The 21,703-nt window shown below is 32.7% G+C and overlaps 1 protein-coding gene across 1 annotated transcript; it reads left to right on the forward strand.

Annotated features, from left to right (window-relative positions):
- The first annotated feature begins 745 nt into the window (after positions 1-745).
- LOC140446657 (uncharacterized) lies at positions 746-12,246 on the forward strand. The gene is made up of 3 exons (XM_072539247.1): positions 746-751; positions 1,385-1,888; positions 11,655-12,246. Exons 1-3 carry the CDS (start codon positions 746-748, stop codon positions 12,216-12,218), a joined length of 1,074 nt encoding a protein of 357 aa, XP_072395348.1. The 3' UTR covers positions 12,219-12,246.
- Positions 12,247-21,703: the final 9,457 nt, after the last annotated feature.

Consider the following 21,703-nt stretch of genomic DNA (forward strand, 5'->3'; position numbering starts at 1 on the left):
CTACTAGATGCCATATAAAGAATACTGTCATAGTCTAGTTTAGAGCGAATTATCGCTCTATATATTTTAAGAAGAGATTCTTCGTCAGCTTCCCAAGAGAAGCTAGCAAGAGATTTAAGTAAATTGATTCTTTGGGTACAGTCTCCTTTAAGTTTCTGAATATGCTGTCTCCAGATAAGCTTTTTATCATAGGCGATACCAAGAAGTGTCAAATAATTAACTGTTTGTAAACGAAGTCCGTTTAGAGTTATAGAAGGTGGATTAGGTCTATGCTTTTTGGTAAAGTGAATTACTTTGGATTTAGGAGCTGAAAATACAAATCCAGCACGCGTAGACAAGGTATCTATTTTGTTTATTGCATTTTGTAGCAAAGTGCTGGTGGTAGCTGTGACTCTGCCTTGGCAGTATAATATAATATCATCAGCATATATCGAGTACCTGACTGGTGGTTCTATATATGAGGAAAGTCATTCATGCTAAGTAAAAATAAGGTAGTGCTTAAAACTGAGCCCTGAGGCAAACCAAAGCATATAGTTTTGATATTTTTCCATTTGTTAATACTCTAAAATACCTATCGACTTGTTAAAAATTTTGTCTAAAATTTTTTAAAAATAAATAAATGTTACCAGTTAAATTATATTCCGTTAATTTTCTTAGAATTAGAGGTCTTTGTACAGTGTCGAAGGCACTTTGGATATCTAAAGTTACTGCTATGACTTCGCTTCTATTCGAAAATGCGTTAACAATGTCAGTATGTAGTGTGACCAGGTTATCCATTGTACTTCGATTTGATCTAAAGCCTGTTTGGGATGGGCCAAGAATATTATTTCTTTCTAGATGCCATCTTTTCTAACAGTTTACATATTGAAGAAGTGAGAGAAATTCGTCTATATGACTTTAGCAGATTTGGAGATGAGTCATTCTTTTTGATAGGACCTGTAGTTGCTTGTCGCCATAACTTTGGGAGCTGGTTTTGAAACCAGATCTTATTATATAACTCTAGCAGTTTCAGATGTGTGTCTGGATGAAGATTTTTTAAGAATATTGATAAGGACCTTAATATGAAAAATTAACAACCAAATATATATTAGAGAACTGTCCAGCATTAACGCCAAAGTGCATGTTCTACAATATATCAAACAAGCTTAGCGATATTTTAGGTCTACAGTACAATATTTCAAACACAAAAAGTTTCTTAACCTTAATTAACAATGTAATACAAATTATTGTTCGCTATCATTGTTTCGCTAATAGCTAATTTGGCTGATGCGATTTTGTTAATAAAAAAAAAAGTACAAATTATACAGATAAATATGTATTATAGTTTTCATATCACTTCATTTTATATAAACATAACAATTTGGTTATTAAATTTTTCCATTAGTGGCCCCATGGTCCAGCTCCCCATCCTCTTAAAGCCAAAGCGGGAACTCCCCAGACTCCAGCAACATTAGGTCCGCTTGGGCCAACAGCTCCACGTCCGGTGACAATTCCAGCAGGTCCAGCGGCTCCAGCTCCAGTAACGATTCCGGAGGGACCAGCAGCACCAGCTCCAGTTACGATTCCAGCAGGTCCTAATGGTCTAAGACCAATGCCAGGGACGCCCAATCCCAAACCTAAGGCAGCAGGACCACCTAAAATACCACCTACATTGGGACCAGTTGGGCCGACAGCACCACGTCCGGTGACTATTCCAGCGGGACCAGCAGCTCCAGCTCCGGTTACGATTCCAGAAGGACCTGCGGCTCCGGCTCCAGTTACGATACCTGAGGGGCCGATTGGGCTAAGAGCACGAGCATGGAGAAGGCCTGGGTTTCCCCATCCCAAACCTAGCCCTAATCCTAAGCCTAAGCGGTCAGCAGATGCGGAAGCTACCAAGGCGACAAAGGTGAGAACAATCTGAAAAAAAAATGTGTAAAAAATAGAAGTGTAACACTAACTTATTTGAATCTAATACATACACATGGTAAAAAAACGAGTAAACACGAATCAGTTAAACTATTAAGGAAATCAGGACATGAGCTAAGTTTTAAGACACGTGACAGTCTAAGGTTAGGAAATGTCATATTTTCATTATCTTGTTACCTGTTACCAGTCGTAATATTCAGACTATATATAGTTACCAAATATTGAGCAAAACCTTCTGCTATCTGTTGCCTATAAACTCAATGTTATTTTTGTAGCATTTGTGTTATAGAAGTAGCACCTTTTATCGGAACAACCACATAAAACGTCATAGATGGAAGATGGTTCTTAATAATTAATCCTTCTAAGACATATAACTCTTATTTCTAGCTCAACATGCCACATTCCGGGTACCTGTATTGATCTGCAGGCTAAACTAAGTAAAGGTAGCCAGAGATAGCCAGGGAACCCTTTGGTCCTGGAATCGGCGTCGATGGCAAATGAGTCAACAAATGGTAAATGGCATAAGACAACAGAAGGCAAAGTGATTGGTTTAAACCAAGATGGGAAGGCAAAGGCTAAAATGAATCCAGCAATAAAAACAAAAACCAATTTACTAATTTTATATGACGATATAGACACAAAAGATAAAATTAAACTAGAATTTAAAAATTGAGAAGATCCAGAGGAAATATGGAACGAAATTAAAAACCAAGTTAACGAAATCTACACAAGTAATGGTTACAGAAATACGAAGAACGAAGAACAGTAAATGGATGATAGAAGATATCTTAAAATTAATCAATAGCCTTAACTTATTAAATCAAATAAATCAGAATATAGACATGTGCCTCGAAGATATAAGAGAAATAAAAATAGCAAAGTAAAAATGGACGAGAGAAAGGTGCGATGGAATGGGTAATATCTAAACACGATTTAATGTGCACAAAAAAGTAAAAAATTAATTGACAAAATTATTGTAGATGAGAACGAAATAAGTCTCAGATAACAACTGCAGGATATTATTCCATGTCCACGAAGATGGAGAAGCCGTTGAAATAATGATCGCTAACGAATAATTCTAATATGGCACGCGAAGAAGGAAATTAATATTAATAGCATAATAGTGACTTCCAACAATTCGAAGAGGTATATATAAATCAATCAACATACACTAAAACAAACAATACTTTTTGCCTTTGGTCAACTGATAATTCGAAATTTTGGACGATTATCCACTAGAACAAGTAAGTCATTTACATTAATTATATGTACAGGGTGTAAAAAACTTTCCTGACAAACGAAGACGAGAGATTCCTCAGATAATTTTAAAACAATTGAACTCAATTCACCTGGCCCTAAAATGATTCCTAAGGCAGCTAGACCTCTTTGAAGATGGCGGCTTGTAATTAGTTTTACTTCAGAACCTACAAACCGCTTCTATTTAGAAAAACGAAAACTGGTACTATTATTTGTTTTCCAGAGTTGAAAATCGATTCCATCAATTGCGAATTTATATTATCGGGTATAGGCGTCTGTTTTGGGCAGGTCAACGGTTATTTTAACGCATAACTTTTTGTCTTTAACTTTTAAGCGTTTGTGATACTAGATAATTAAATTTTCGTTTATTCTAGTACTAAAAGTACTCTTACTTTTAGTCTGGAGAATACACTGTTTTTCGATTTGAAAATTTTTCGTTTTTTCATCATGAAAGTTAGAGTGAAACGTACCTTAATTAATTTTATAATTTATGTTTTTGGTTCAATAAATGCAGCAGACAATTCGTAACAAAAGTTTGGTTGAAGAAGCAAAAAATCAAATTGAAACAAAATTTTATTTAAAGATTTTTAAAAACAAAGCATTTAATACGGTGGAACGAAACTAACACAAAAAAATAAGCATTAAAAGTAGATAGTTATAAAAGATGCTAGATGTGATGGCCATAAGTCTCTATGCATAATTTTGCCTTTTTACTTAGAGAACGCCAAATTCTTTAAAAATTGCAAAGTTATTTTTAAATTCACTGCAAACATCTTGTATCCTTAGACAGAGTTGTGCAGGATTTTGTTTCGAAACGGAATAAACAACTACTTTTATGTATCTCAAAAAAAATCGTAAGGATTCAAATCCGGCGACTTTGCTGGTCAAGCAACTGGGCCGTCTCTTCACATCCAGTGGCCTTCGTAGTTATTATCCAGAAAGTCTCGTATATTCCTACTAAAGTGGGCTGGCAGCTGTCATGTACAAACCATAAGTTTTGCCGAATTAAAGGCACATTATCTAACAAATCAGGTAAAACATTTTGCAGGAAATGTAAGTAATCAGCTTCATTTAAACGAGCAGGTAATTCCACAGGTCTTAGTAGATAATTTTTAACTATCCCTATCCAGATGTTTATACTAAACCTATGAGGATTTCTGCAGTACAAATAAATTACTTATAAATAACTCTCACAAAGAACAACTCAAGTATATCTTTGAAAATACAAGAGTATAAAGATCTATGATCGACTACATTCCTTTAAATAGAGAGCTATTTTCTTCCCAAATTTTGAATGTAAGGCCAATAACATCTTCAGAGATAGGAAGCTATCATAAGCTAGTACTGTGAAAAATCCGAATAAAAACACATTATAACATAAATTTAGAGATAAATGATAAATAGACAAATGCTGAGATGTGTATATTTGCAGACGACAGTATTAATTGCGGAAACTGCAGAAAAACTGAAATACAACTTAGAGAAATGGAACCTAGAAGCAAGCAAATACAACTTAAACGTAAACAAAGGGAAGACTCAAATAATGAAAATATCAAGAAAACAAGGGACGGAAGATCAAATAGAAGTAATGATAGATCAACAAAAAATAATACAGACAAATTCATACAAATACTTAGGAACAGTAATCAACAACAAAGGAGACATCGAGGATGATCTTAACAACAGAATGAAAAACACAGGAAAACTATTCCAAGCACTAAATAGAGGATTCCTCAATAACAAAGAAATATCAACAAAGCCCAAGATGACAATATACAAAACAATATATAGACCTACAGTGACATATTAAGCAGAAAATTGGATATTAAACAAAAGACATCAGAGCAGAATTCAGGCAGCAGAGATGAAATACCTCAGAAGAACGATAGGAGTAAAAAGAACTGATAGAATCAGAAATGAAGAAATAAGAGAAAGACTCAAAATCAAATCGATACTCGAGTCAATCAAAGAGAAAAAATTGGCATGGTTCGGACATCTAACCCGGATGGACAATAATAGACAAGTAAAAAGAGTGTGGGTCGCCAAATCAATAGGGAAGAACGGAAGAGGAAGACCCATTAAAGAATGGAACAGTGACATCTCGCAGATACTGCAGAGTAAGGGTAAGACTTGGCAGGAAGCAACACAGATGGCATCCAATAGGAAGGAATGGAGAAAGTTCGTTAAGAGCTAGGACACCTCAGAAGACTGTCAAATATTATAATTTAATGAATTGTATTTTAAACGGCCCAACACCGAAAGGTACAAATGGGTCTACTGATTAAGTAAAGTAAAGTATAACATAAATATATATATATATATATATATATATATATATATATATATATATATATATATATAACATAAAAATAGAATTGCAGAATAAACCACAAAAATAAAATTGAAAATATACAAGACAACACAACAAGATATTCATGTCAAATAAGAATTAGCAGAAAAATGCAGAAACACATATATCGTCCAAAGCGATGAAGTTGAGAAAAGCTGGGCAAAACTCAAACCAAGCATCTTAGACTCAGCTAAATAAGCTCTGGGAGATAAAAAGATAAATAAAAGCAAGTCTCTCCCAAAGCGAAAATCTTCTTGGTTCTGTACAGAGGTAAAGGAGAAATGAAAGGAAAAGAAAAAAGCTCACCTATAGTACATGTCAAATAAGACACACCAAGCGTACGAAGCTTACAAACAAATACGCAATGAAACACATGCATTTGTAAAAAGAATACAAAACGGGCACTGAGAACGCTAAATTACCTGAAAGAATGGAAGAACTGAAAGAACTAACCCGAATCAAATGGAATTTCCTTGGCCTTAGTGAAACGAGGCTACCAGGAGAACAATGTGCAATACTTAATTCTAGACATTTGTTCTATTAGTTCCATAAAGAGTACAATACACATGTTGGCGGTGTAGTACTATTGGTCCATAAAAAAATCAAATATCTTTTAACAAAAACTGCTGAAATCTTGGAGAGTCTTATACATCGTTCTTAAACTACCAGAAAAGTACAGAATCCTAATAATTTAAGTATACGCTCCCCCTGGCCAGTCGTCATCATTATCCGTGACCACTGATGATGAGCCACCACTGTGGCTCTAAGGTTTTAAATGATGTGAAGGTCAGTTACACGCATAACTCCTTAAAAAGTCCAGCGTTTTATATCTTAAACCGTTATGCAAAATATGCAAAAATAGAGCAAAACAAAACAACTCTGGAATTTAAGTACAACTTGGAAACCTTCAAGAACGAATGCTCAAAAACACTGTACAAAAAACGATAAAACCAAAAAGTCATATGCGAAACTTTGATAGTGTAGAGGGCCAATAATATTGTATAAAAGAATTTTTAAAGGGGGCAGTAAAAGAAGTGTTAGGCAAGTAGGAAAAGACAGTACAAAGAAAGCGCTATTGGAAGGACGAAGAAATCGAAGAGAAAATAAAAATCAAACGTAATAAATACAAAACATCTCTGAACGTAAAAACGGATTAAACTAAAACTGATTACCCAACAGCTCAAAGAGAGGTATGAAGGGAAATACAAAAATACTGGGAGGAAAACTGCTTCAGCATTTGCACTTACTTGGGAATACTTTGAAAAACTAGTGACGGAGGAAAGGGAAGAATGTCTATAAACACAGCAAATACATTCGTATGTACAAGTAAATACAATAGCATCCCCACTTTAAATTAAGAGCAGAAAAGTAAAATAATCATGTCAAATGTTGAAAAATGAAAATTCATCAGATGCAGGTAATATCCCGTCATAACTACTAAAATACGGAACCAACAAGCTATACAGGAAGCTAACCAGCATGTATCAAAAATGTGTAAAAGGAGAGAATATACCGGACGAGTGAGGAGCTTCGGTTAAATCAATCATACATAAAAAGGGAGCTAAAGACATATGTGACAATTACCGAGGAATAGCAGTAGCAGTGATAGGCACGATCTCGAGAGTTTAAGGAAAATTAATACGAGACTAGAGGGAGAATACAGTGATATGAGAAGGTTTTATCGACTATTGACCATCTCTTTACAATTAGCCAACTTATAGAAAAAAAAAAAACGGCACGAAATCAAGCAATACACCTAATATACATATATGTACCTTCGAAAAGCATACGACAGTGTACCATAAACAAAATTATGGAAAGCTTTTAAAAAAACAATTAATGCAACTTTAATCAAGGCAGTGCAACAATTTAAAAACAATACGAGTAAAATAAGGATAGGCTAATAAATATCCAAAGGGTTTGTGATGGATAAAGAACTCAAACAAGGATGCACATTGTCTTTCGCAAGAAAGCCTTTCGGTAATTGAACATCATACTGCGGGATAAAACAATTTTGAGAGAAAATAAACACAGAGTATTAGCATTGTTAAAAGCATTGTTATATATAGAAGCCAAATATGGCCATTGAAGAAGACAGCTATAAAGATTTTAGAAGCAACACGTATGGATAATGATAAGACATGGAAACAAGATAACTTAAGAAATCATGGACGTTAAACACAGACTAACAGAGGACATCAAAATCAACCAACCAAGATGGTACGCGCACGTACAAAGAATGGATGACAGTAGAATCCCAAAAAAGTATTAAACTGGACACTGCAGGAAAGACGAAAGAAGGGCAGACCAATATTAAGTTGGAGAGGAGTTGACAAGAATATAAAAGCAAGAGAAATAGAAGACTACCTTCTGAATGACCGAGACCAATGGAAACTGGAAATCAGAAAACGGCAAAGAACGTTTCAAATTGATAGTATATATATATATATATATATATATATATATATATATATATATATATATATATATATATATATATATATATATATATAGACATGTGGAGAAATATTTATAGTTATCTACAGTTTTTTAAATATATAATAAAAATAATAAAGTACCATACCATGGAGTTCATGTTGGGTGGTTATTGAGACACAAGATCAAACTGATACTACATCGTTTTCGCCCCTGGTTTAAATACTTATCTAAGAGCATTATCTGGCCTTCAAGATTATTAATATTGCTACATATATCTTAAAAATTGTAACGGGTTTTTGGAATAGACTTAACGGCATAATATACATATTTTATATGGACAGTTTTTTAATAATCTTAGAATATATTTATTTCTGTATAATTGATACAATATTTACTACTAAACAAAATATCAAACTTCAGATTATTTATTAGACATACTTCTATGATACGTATATATGGTATGCTAAATGAAGACCAGTATATTATTATAAAAGCTCAATGCAGATTGATTCAGGCAGCTTACGATCATAATTTGGATGGCTTTAAATATTTCTATATCTTTAAAACTGATTAGATTCTATTTTGGACACAACGTATGTCCTTAAAGTTTTGGCACAAAATTCATTTGCTTTAATATTAACAGAAACAAAATAATATTAAGTTACCTTTGAAATCAAACAGTGTTTATTGTCAGTTCAGATTTATATATTTTAAAGTTTTCGCTTTAAGATAAGTATAAGTTACAGATAAGAAATCTATTAAGTTGATTAGCTGCACTGTACTGATGTCGTCCACATGTCTTCTTCTTCTTCTTCTTCTAATGGCGCTACAACCCTTTGTGAGTCTTGGCCTGCTTAACAATGTTCTTCCATTCTGCCCTGTCGGATACTTTCCTTCGCCACTGCCTGATGTTCGTGGTTTTAAGATCCCTCTCTACGTCGTCTATCCATCTTTTACGGGGCCTTCCTTTTGTTCTGTTTCCTTGGGGCTTCCATCTCTGGAATACTTTTACAGCTCGATTATCTGGCATTCTTTCTAGGTGACCAAGCCAGTTTAGTCTTTGTGACTTTACAAATCTGACAATATCTGCGCTCTGCATTAGTTCATCCAGCTCGTGGTTCATTTTAATTCTCCACGAACTATCGCTGCATTGGATTGGTCCAAATATCTTCCTTAGTATTTTGCGCTCAAATATTCTCAGTTGATTTTCATCATTGGTTGAGAGGGTCCACGTTTCACATCCATATGTGACCACTGGTCTAATTACTGTTTTGTAGATTCTCAGCTTAGACTCACGATTCAGTCACTTACTTTTCATTAAGTCTTTGTATGCATAAAAGCACTTATTACCGCTAAGAATCCGTGCTTGTATTTCTTGACTGATGTTGTTGTTGTCCTTTATTATTGAGCCTAGGTAGGGAAAAGTGGAGGTATATTTGTAGGTATGGTTGTCTACTTTCAGATTCTCATGTTCATTCGATTTTGTGCACTCCATATATTTTGTTTTGCTTTCATTTATATATAGACCAAACGTAGCAGCTTCTCGTTTCAGTTCTATAACTTTTTCGCTTAATATTCTTTTGTTGCGGCTTATTATGGCAACATCATCCGCATATGCGCATATTTGCATAGATCTTGTATTAATACAGCCGTTTACATCCAGTTTTCTAACAACAGCTTCTAAAGTTAGATTAAAAAGTGTTGTTGATAAGGCATCCCCTTGTCTAACTCCATTTTCAATATCAAAGGCCTGCGTCATATCTCCATCTATTCTCACCATAGCTTTGGAACCCTCCAGAGTCATTCGTATAAGTTTAACCAACTTATTGGGTATCCCTAACATAGATAGTTGCTTTAACATCTTTTGTCGATCTACTCCATCAAACGCCTGTTTGAAATCGATATACAAGTTGTAAATAGGTATGTTATATTCAACACATTTTTCATGTATACCTCTTAACATATGTATTTGGTCTATAGTTGACCTCTTTGGTCTGAAGCCACATTGGTATTCACCAATAATCTCCTCCGAAAACGATTCCAGGAGGCTATATATAATTCCTGATAATATCTTGTAGATGACATTTAAAACTGTTATGCCCCTATAATTTTTGCAGAGTCGTTTGTCTCCCCCTTTGTACATAGGAAGTATGATTCCCACTTTCCAATCTTCTGGGATGACTTCTAGTGTCCATATGCGGTCAATTAGTTTATGGATACGCCTCCATAGCGCATGTCCACCATTCTTTATCAGTTCTGCAGTTATTCCATCTGTGCCAGGTGCTTTGTTATTTTTTAGATGTTTTATGACGTTTATCGTTTCTTCCAATGTTGGTTGCTCAACTAGTTGTTCTGCTGTGTGGTGGATTATCTCTTCATCTTCGTTTTGTTCTTTTTCTGGGTTTAACAGCTCTTGAAAATGCTCCTTCCACCTTTTCATTATTTCCTCTTTCTCGCTGATAATTGCCCCATTTTTGTCCTTGCAAACTGTTGATCTTGTTATGTATCCTTGGGTGCATTGCTTGATTTCCTTGTAAAATTTTCTAGCCTCTCTTCTGTTATTATAATCTATAATTTGTTGTATTTTTCTATTCAATAATATTTTATTTTTTGTTTTCCTGTTTGCAATACATAACTAATGTCTCCAAAATTTTCCCACTTTTAGTTGTTCGAGCACAGTGGTGCCACCTGCTCTGGTGGCGAAGTACTAAACAATTAAATAAATTGTTTTCTGTCCCCTGACCTGTCGAAAATTTGCAAATATTAGTTGCTTTCAGCAAAAGCTTGCTATTGATCTGATGAAATAAAAGCCATATATGAGCCATATACATATTATGGCATTGGAGCACAACTTAGTCAAACTTTCCAAGTTTGAATCAGAATCAATAGAACGGTATAAGAGTTATTTCAGTATTTCTAGTATGGTAGTCCTAGAATAACCAAAATGAAAGGGTTTAATAAAAGTTCCAAGTCTAGTCAGTATTCTAGAATAACCAAAATGGAAGGGTTCAATAAATGTTCCAATAGTAGTAAAAGAAATTGAAGTTATTATAATAGCTTAGTGCAAAAAAATGTTGACACTGTTTTGATTTTTCTAAATAACAAAATACCAACGTAACATTAATAATCAAGTTCATTCTATCAATTAAAATCTGCGATTCAAATATATCTGCACTAGTAAATCAGGCAAATATAAAATCAAAACCATTATAATCCGTAAGATTTACATACTACGAATAATTTCAAGATCCGTTATATCGGTAAAAAATATTTTCAGCATATTATACTCAATATATTCAATGCATATGATATAATTAAAAATCATTTATAATATTTTGTGTACGTATATAAACCAGGGTACAAGATGAACGATATCAGTTTGATCCTGTGTCTTAATTGAAACAGCTCAACATGAATGCAATGGTACATTTGAAAATATTTGGTTGATCATTAATAAAAAATCGTTTTTAGTGTTTTTGTTTTTAAATAAAAACCCAAAATGCTTTCTTAAATATATTTTATCAAAGATTTGAATCAGATTTTTTTCAAAAATATGTTTATTTTTGAAATGTTTTAATTTCTTTGGATCTTGGTTTAGAACAATTTCTTTCCGTTACACATTTTTTTTGCAAAAGCATTTTGATAATATTTAGAATAAGAATATATACTCTCTTAATTATAAAATTTAAATTTTTTACAGATTACCCTTACTTTTGCCGCCTTACTAGCGACTGCCTCTGCCTCACACCTAGGTCTAGGTTTAGGATTGGGACCTGCCGGTCTCGTCCACCCCCATGCCCTTAGCCCGATTGGTCCCTCTGGAATCGTCACCGGAGCTGGCGCAGCCGGTCCCTCTGGAGTCGTAACCGGAGCTGGAGCTGCTGGACCCGCTGGAGTAGTCAACGGTCATGGAGCTGTGGGTCCAACTGGCCCCAACGGACATGGCGCCATCCTTGCTGGTCCTGGTGCTTTAGGTTTAGGTTTGGGATTGGGTCTTGCTCGCCATGCTTACAGCCCGGTAGGTCCCTCTGGAATCGTTACTGGTGCCGGTGCTGCAGGTCCATCTGGAGTCGTTACTGGAGCTGGTGCTGCTGGACCCGCTGGTGTAGTCAACGGACATGGAGCTGTAGGACCAACTGGCCCCAATGGTCATGGTGCTATCCTCGCCACTGCTGCCTTAGGTTTGGGTTTGAGATTGGGACATGCCGGTTTAGGACTTGGTGGATGGGGTCATGGAGTTGGTCATTTGGGTCTTCATGGTTGATAACAAATAGCACTTTCTAGGAAATAAACTTTTTATTGAATTTTGCAATGTACTGATATTATTTATAGTAAATGCTGTATTAAAAATATTTCGAAGTTTTTATTTATATATGTATTTTAATACAAATATTGACGAAATGTTTATACGAATAATAGTATTCTACACTTAAAGTGTATATAATGTTGCTTTTGTCATTTGACACTGCTGTTTTACAGGTTTATATTCTACTAACGGTAAGTAAAAGCATTTTACACATATAATTAATTATTTTTTCTTTTTTTACTTTACTCTTCAGTGAAGTGAAATAAGTAAATAATAAGACTACGTTTAAATCTTCGAAATAATTCAGCAATCTAGCCAGTTTTTAGTTAATGTTTACCTATAAAAAGAAAACTTACATGTTTATTGTAAAGAATTCGGTGTTGTTTTTAATCTACTTAAATTAAGTGAAAAAAATGATTTTCTTTGAATGTTGAATAACTAGTCAAATGGTAATTAAAATACAATTCCAAAATGTTGTCTTTTATAAAATTAAAAAAACTTAAAAATAGCATATTCTGAAAATTGTAAAATTAATTTGTTGCTTCAAAACTACAAAATCTCACAGACAAATTTAATAAAAACCAGAAAATTTAAACAATACATATAGAAAATTTAATTTCAAAAATAGAAAGAGGAATAAATATTTGAGCAGTTTCCCATTTCACGTGGGGAACAGATTTCGATATTTATTTTTTCAATATACAGGGTGATTAATTAAGAATAATATTTCTTGCGGTTGTAGATTCTAGACCTCAAAATATGATTATTCTGCCCAACATGCCTTATACCAATATTGCTAGTTTCCGAGATACCGCGTGTTTAAAGTTTAAATATGGATTTTAATTCTCGCAATAATTTAGTTAGTAATTTTTAGTTAACGCTTTAGTAGTTAATGTTTTCACAATTTCTATTTAAAAATTGACAATTTTACGTATTTTGTTCCGAGGATTGCTAATTTAGACTCTAATTTAGCTTTGCCAATAAATTTGGTTTGATTTGGTTAAATTTACAATAATAAATTTTATTTTCTAAATGTATAACAATAACAAATTAAAGAAATAAAAAATAAAAAAACAAAAACCTTCTAAAAATACCTTTTTGGGTTACATTTATTGTAAATATTTAAAATATGTTATCACATACCTCAATACACTGTATGATCCGATTTCGCAAAGATCTCTTATTATCAAATAATCTTTATCTATTAATTTTAATCACATTCGTAACTTTTTCGATTTTCTGTCTCAATTCATAAATTAATTCTTATTTTTTTTGTAAAATAATGCTTTTATTTGCGACCAAATTGAAAAATCCAAAGGATTAAAATCAGGACTTCTTGGTGGCCTAACAAACTTACTTCTACGATCAATCCATCGATGCGAAAACGATATTGATTTAAGTATTGATGAATTTCTAAAGAATAATGTGGTGGTGCCCCGTCATGTAAAAATCACATGCTTTGTCTTAAGGCGAGAGGTATATTCTCTAGTAACTCGTATAAATGTTCTTGAAGAAAATCCAAATACAGAGGTCCATTGAAATTGGTTGGCAGTTCAAAAGGACCTATTAAGTAGTCTCATATTACATGACACCAAATGTTAACAGTAGAGTCGTGCTGAAAATGAGTTTCTCTCTTAGCATGAGGATACCACAAATGATTAATTTTCCAATGAAATATTCCTCGTCTGGTAAATGTTGCCTTATCTGTAAAAAGAATTGTATCCAGAAAATCTGGATAAATATTTTGTTTATTTTATAAAAATTTAGCAAATTGTAAACGAGCAGGTAAATCTTCAGGTAGTTAATTCTGAACAGAAGTGTAATGGCATGAATGCAGTTTTTACATCTTCGATATTATAAAAGCAAGCGATTGGCTTATCCCTGCTGCTAGACTTAATCGGCGAAAGCTGTTATCTGGATTCTCTGCAACACGAATTAAAATTCCATCTTCTTCATCGACAGTAATGGTTTTTGAAGCTTCGTGATGACTTTTAGCACATAGAGACTCTGTTTCACCTAGGCGGCTGTAAAGAAACAGTTTGTAGTTGGGTTGAATTCGATTTGAGTATAATTGTGAATATCTTCTAGCCGCAGCAGTTCCACTGTAATTTAATTGAGTAAAAACACATTTCATATCACGCATCTTATTGTTGAAAAGATCGTTATGCATAGGCATTATTTGCGAAATAACTTTTTTTCTTATTAATTCCCTAATTGTTAAGACATAGTTTACTAATTCAACCCGTAATCTTTTTATTATCAAATAATATTAACGGCAAGTTTAATTGCTAAACTAACTGTCTAAAAATGACACACGACTACTTAAACAAATAAACACTCTTCCACGGAGTTCATAACTGCATTGACAACGACACAAGCCTATTCAGAAAAGAAAAAAATCAAGTTGCGTCTAAATTCGTGAATGTAAGGTTTATTTTATATTAAGAGATCTTAGCGAAACCAGATCATAATGGCGAAGGTACTAACATAACGCCGTACCGTAATGAAATATATTAATAAGAATATTCTTTTTGACTAATTAAAAAATCAATTTCTTCTCAGAGAGCCAACTGAAAAGGTACTCATTATTCCAGATGGTAATGCATCTCACTGCAACTCAGTTGAAATGCTTGAGTTTGCCGAGGCTAATGAAATAATTTTGCTCAGTTTAGGTAGCTATATATTGGCAATAATAGAAATACTAATACTTAAGTTATTATTGATGAACGAGATTTACATGAAACAATGAATTGTTCCAAGATGACAGGCAAACATATAGAGCAATGCAAATCAAGAAAGAACTAAAATTAAAAAATCTGAAGATCTTTATGCAATAAAATCTGCCAAAACCAAGAAGTTCAACTAGACCAGATACAATTTTAGGTGAACTCTTAAAAATAATACAAGAGGACAGCATCAGTATTCTAGTTAAGCTTTTTAATGACCTGTGTACTACTGGTGAAATATCTGAGTAATGGTTTAAGTCTGTTTTTATATCAATTTTGAAGAAGTAGCAGGCAAAAAGATTCGACAAATTAATTAGTGGGATGACATACCAGCCACACATTGAAAATTTTTGTTGTCATTATTCATCGAAGAATAAGAAGTTATTACGAAAGTACCAAGTCTCTTTGAAACCCAGTTTGGATTTAAGAATATGCTTGGTACCTGTGAGACACTTTTTTGCTTAACTGTACTTCTCCAACAATTTTGAGATTAACGTAAATATATTTATGAGGTTTTCATTGATTACAAAAGGCATTTGATAGGGTACAGCATCAAGTGCTTTTAAAAATATTAAGAACCAAAGGCATTGATTGTAGAGACCTACGTATCATAGAAAACTTGTATTGAAAGCAGATAGCAGTCGTTGGAGTCGTTGGGCGATTAACCAATGAATGTTATTAAGAGGTGTCAGATAGGGATGTAATTCTATTCGCGGTGTTATTTAATATCTTAGACTTAATTGCAATTTATTAAATATTCAATATAATCATCGATAAAGTCATAAAAAGCGTCAGTAAAGGAAGACGATACAGAATGGGAAACAAGGAGAGACCGAATAAGGACTGACGACATTAAAACAAAATGTAATGTACAGGTTATAAAAGAGTAGACAATAACTAGAAACAAAAAATGGAACAATCCCATCAGTGAATTGGAGGACTGACAAGAGTCGTTATAAGAGCAAAGGCCATCACGTGGCACAAAGCACCAAGTGGTAAGGACAAGCAAAATAAACGCTACTATGCGAAGGGCACTCAGGGGGTTGTTGGAGAGCTGGGGTCGTGGATAAGTTGAAATAAATGGGTCGGATTGGGGTATCTACACAATCAATGAAATAAAGGTGTCCTTACACAAATCTCCTGGACACTTGGCAAATAGGGACAACAAGAAAAAGAATATCTAGCTATTTGAAAGGAAAAGACGCCGCTTCGAAAAATCCTAAACTTGCCGGATTTAGGAAAAAAATCCCTAAAATAAAAACACATAAAAGGGTTAGGAGATTATTCTAAAATAAAGCAAACAAAGTAGTTCAGAGAAATGGAATAAACATTTATTTCTGTCTCAAACAAACAGTTATCAAACATATAAGTGGCATAAAAAATATACTATATAAATAATTGCCAAATACAGAATAAAAAAACTTACATGTGGCCGTTTAGAAACTTCGTTTACAAAGGGGTTGGAGATACTACAAAACTTACAAATGTTATCGCACAGAGATTAACCTTTTTTTAAACAAACAAAACAAATGAATATCGAAAAGAACAAAGCTAGCTGTCATATGTTAACATTACATAAAAAAAAACAATTAAAATGACAGCTGTTAAACCATAAAATTTACAATTTATTATTTATTACAAATCCTTTAAATTTTAATGAAAGCAATTATTGTTTTAGCAAAAAAATATCTGTCTTTACTTTAAAATTAAAATGTTAATTGTTACCTGATTTCACTGTTTAGCACTTAACTTTCAAAAAAAAACTTGTTAACATCTATGGGACTGGAGCTGCAAAGGATATAACTCTCAACTTGAATAAAAATAAACCATTTCCATACGTAGGCAGGAACGATTGGAACAGAAACTTGATGGAGGAAATCAAACTGTCGACGGGAACATTCTATATAAACATTTTCCAAATTTCATCATTGCCGGTGTACTGCACAAATCTTATGGGTGATTACTCTGATCTAAACTGCCACATTGCATAGAGTATCATCACCTTAACCGGTCTTAAGATATTACACAAAAAAAATTGAATCGACTCGCGATTCAAAATCTCTTCTGTCTGCTCTGCTTGGGGCTTAAATGTCGACTCCTCGATGCCTTACATTTTACAAATTTCAACGCAAAATAAATTTCCCTTTACGTCTCACAGCTAGTTTTTGCCTACAAACTTAAAACAAACAATCTACCCTTTTTTGACCTTGTTCTTAGCAACGAACCGACAAAAAACTTCTTGAGTATTTACTTTTAAATTGGTTAACTGGAAATTTTTTACCTCACAATACATACAGAGAATAGGGGAATATTAATGTAAACAAAGACAAAAAAATATTCTCAGTTAATACGTCTTAGAAAAACCGTATACCTGACTTGCAATATTATATTAGGGGACTCGAAACAACTTTTAAATATTCCAGTTTATTGCGTTTTAACGACGGAAGACAAAAACAGCTGAATACCAAAACTTGATATTTAGAATATCAACTTAAAATGCCATAATATATTGATAGTTTTAAAATTCATTTGCAAACAGAAAAACAATAATATTCCACCAAATTTAAAACGCTACAACTTATGAATATTGCATTTTAATTTGTATTGTATTATATTGAATTATGTTGCACTGTATTGTAGTGTATTTTTTTATGTATATTATTGTCATTTTTAAATACTTAGGAATATTGCATTTTAATTTGTATTGTATTATTATATTGAATTATGTTGCAGTGTATTGTATTGTATTTTTATATTAATAATAAAATAAACAATGAATTTTACTGCAGAGTATGTGTAAAAAAATGTTTGCATCCAACTCCTTTCATACATATATGAAAATAAAAATATAGATTTTCATCAAAATATTGATTCAATCCTTCTGCTATGTCTTACCTATAGCATTACATATGTAACGATTTTGCAGATTGACTCCCAAATAAATTTGTAACGGCGAATGCGTGTATAGAAGTGTAACTTCTACCGGCAGTCCCACTGGACTGCCACACCCGTTTTTTTTAATAAACATACAAAGTTATAGGTACCAAGATATAGATATGACCAGTTTCGGTTAATCAATTTGATTCAGGTATTACAATTGTTTTTAAGATTAAAGTGCTTAACAAAACCTTAAAATTTAAGATCAATCCGTTATTTATTTGAAAAGAGATTCAATTTGTTTATCACCTATGTCCTTTTTTGTAGATTTACTCAAGAAATGGTGAAGGTACTAATTTAAAAAAAGTATCATTAATATGAATAAAAAAAGCGAGAAAAATCATTTCTTTAGCAAAATGTTTTTTAAAAAATTACTGTCGTATATTTAACTTAAAAACATTTAGATTAACTTTTAACATTACTGCTCGTAAATAATAGTGTATTACTTTATGAGGCGGAGAAGCATGACTTTTCTTGACGCGCCCGATATTACGCGCTGAACGAAGTGAGGCGCGTAATAGAGGGCAAGTCAAGAAAAGTCGCTTCTTTGCCGAATAAAGTATACTATGTTTTTTTTCAAACGTATCAATTTTCAACCATAAATAGTACAATTAATAATAATAATAATAATAAATGTCTTTATTAACAACAGATTAAATTTTCTTTACAATGAAATATAATATCAGTAGGGCGAGATTCAGTTTGTGCACCACTGTGCAACAGCGGCACACAACTGCTCTTCCATCTAACCCCCCGAAAATAGGATAGATAGACTATATCTAAATAACGAAATTGTATTTACAATAAAACATAAAAATATTAAGTACATATTAAATTTATAAATTATAAACTATTTATTTATTTTTTTAATTCTTAAATTTTTAAATTACTGTTCAGCTAACAACTGCTCATAAATTAATCTCTTGAACTTGACTCTAGACAGATTTTTAATATTGTAGGACAAACTGTTAATATTGCAAGCAATTGAATATGAAAATGAACGTTTGAAAAAGGATGTTGTATGTTTAGGTAAAGTGAGGGTATTCTTGTGTCTAAGATTAAGATTATGAACGTCCGTCCTATAAGTTATTCGATTGTACAGGTATGGTGGAACTCTCTCTTGAATGATTTTATGGTAAAAACATAAAGCATGGAGTTTCCGACGATTTTTCATATTTAGCCACTTGACTACAGTGAAAACATGACTTATCCTTTGAAATTTCCTGATGCCAAAAATCAAAAGCAAACAAGAATTTTGCAATTTCTGTATTCTCCATGAATCAAATTCAGTGAGACACGCATTGTAAAGCACGTCACAATAATTTAATTTTGATAATACCAGATCATTACATAATAATGACTTTGTGGCCCTACTTAATAAATTGCGGCTTTGATACAGTAATTTTAAAACGGCGTAAGCCTGTTGTAAACAAATACTTACATGATGTGTAAACCTTAAATCTTCGTCGAACCAAAGCTTTTAATCTTTTTGCTAAAAATTAAATTGTCATTTCCTAAGATAATTCGATTGGCATAATTCTCTAAAAATATTTTCTTATGGAGATTCCTCTCAAAAATGATACCCTGAGTTTTTGATGTATTCAATTTTAAACAATGATTTTGAGAAAAAATCTGCAGCTGAAGAAGGTCATGATTTATTGCATTTACCGCTTGATCACACCATTTGGATAAAATGACATATAGAGTTGGGTATCGTCTGCATAATAATGTTGTGAACAGGTCAAAAACACAGAAGGAAAATTAGATGTGTATATAGAGAATAAAATTGGACCTAATATAGATCCTTGAGGCACACCAGTATTAAGATCTAGAAATGAAGAAATATTTTGATTCAATTTTACTGCTTGACATCTATTAGAAAGATAGGATTTCATTAAATCAACTGCTCTCGCTTCTAGACCAATATATTTTAAAATAGAGAATAACAAATTATGGTTAATTGTATCAAAAGCTTTTGAGTAGTCTAGAAGAATTAGAATTGATATTTTGTTTTGGTCATAGGCTCTAAAAATATCATCTGTAATATTTAATAAAGCAGAAAGACAGCTATATCTGGACCTAAAACCGCGTTTATAAATGCGTTTGTAACTGAATATCAATCACCTTTTCCAAAATTTTAGATAATGTAGGCAGTACACTTACTGGTCTTAATTCATTCATGCTTTCTGTATTTTTAGTCTTCGGTAGCGGAATAACATGTGCCCGTTTCTATTTAGTGGAAAAAATTGAATTTGTTAAGCAAAAGTTAATGATATGTGTGATATACGGTAGAAAAAAGGGAATACACAGTTGAAGCGTTAATATGTTAATACCATCATCACCAATAGCTTTACTTTTAATATTATTAATAATATGTAAAATATTAATTTCAGATACTGTTTTAAAGGTAAGAAAAGAACTGAGGGAATGCTTAGTCATTTTCATAGAATATTTGTGTATCAATGTCTACTTTCATGTTTGGTATGACTTCAATAAAGTGTTTATTTATCTCATTTGCATTCCACACGTTTTTAATTTCAAAGTTATTTTTGGTTTTGCAATTATTTACCAAAAATTTTAAATTATTCCACATATCTTTAGAAGATTGATCATGTATGTTTTTAAAATATGATTTTTTCTCCCTTATAGTCATGGCTGTTACTAAGTTACGCAATACTTTGTAGTCATTCCATTGATTTATATTTTTAGTTAACTTGTAAGCAGTAAGTGCTTTATCCCTATCTAACATTAATTGCCTGATGGTATTAGTTAACCATGGAGCATATTTCTTTGAGATTCTAAAAGTCTGATATGGAACATGTATGTCAAGTAAAGTAATGATATTATTAGAAAGAAAATCGACTTTACTGTCTATATCTGGCAATTCATATATTATTCTTCATGGTATAGATTCCAGATCAGATTTAAATTGACTGTAATTTAAATTTTTGAAATTCCGAGTAGTAATAAATTTATTTGTATTAGATTTGACATCACAACCAAATTTTAAAACAACCAATTCATGATCGCTTATTTCTGGGATATGTTTTACTTCGATAGACAAGATTTTATCCTCAGTAGATGTGATTACATAATCAAGCAGAGTCGATGTAAACTGGGTGATTCTAGTTGCTTGATTTACCATCTGCTTTAGTCCAAGACCATCTAATACATCTGTAATGAACTGATTCATACTCTATTTTTACTCGAAATTAACTGTGACAACTATCAAAGTCGTCTAGATGTTAGAAATTAAAATAATTAAGTCGTAGGTGGGATTTGCGTCTCCCTGGTTACAGTTGTTTGACAGTTGTTTGCAATTATTAAAGACAGCTTATTGTTGTTGCAACCACAAGCGCAAATTTAGTGCGAAAATGGAAAACCTAAACGAAATTGAGTCCGCGGCTAATGATGCAGTAGCACGTTGAAATGATTGCTGAAAGTTGTTCTCGACCATCAGTATCATCAATTACCAATGTGTATCAAGAGTCGGGAACCTTTTTGCACGGTTTCAATTTTGAAAATGCCTCATTAACTAATTGTACTTTTAATATTACTATAAATAAAAATGATGTTTAATTGTTGTTAATGACATTTGTATTGTTGCTTTGTGACATGTTTCATATTGTTGCCATGACAACATTTTTACCTCCGCCGTAAAGAAATGGGAAAAAAAACTGCTGCCGGCGGAGACATCAAACTTTGACAGGATCAAGTTAGATAAGTAATGTCATCATTATTTGACATTTGAAGAAAAAATAATTTTCCATATTCGACATG

Source organism: Diabrotica undecimpunctata, chromosome 7 (assembly GCF_040954645.1).
Source record: "Diabrotica undecimpunctata isolate CICGRU chromosome 7, icDiaUnde3, whole genome shotgun sequence".
In the NCBI taxonomy this organism is placed as follows: domain Eukaryota; kingdom Metazoa; phylum Arthropoda; class Insecta; order Coleoptera; family Chrysomelidae; genus Diabrotica; species Diabrotica undecimpunctata.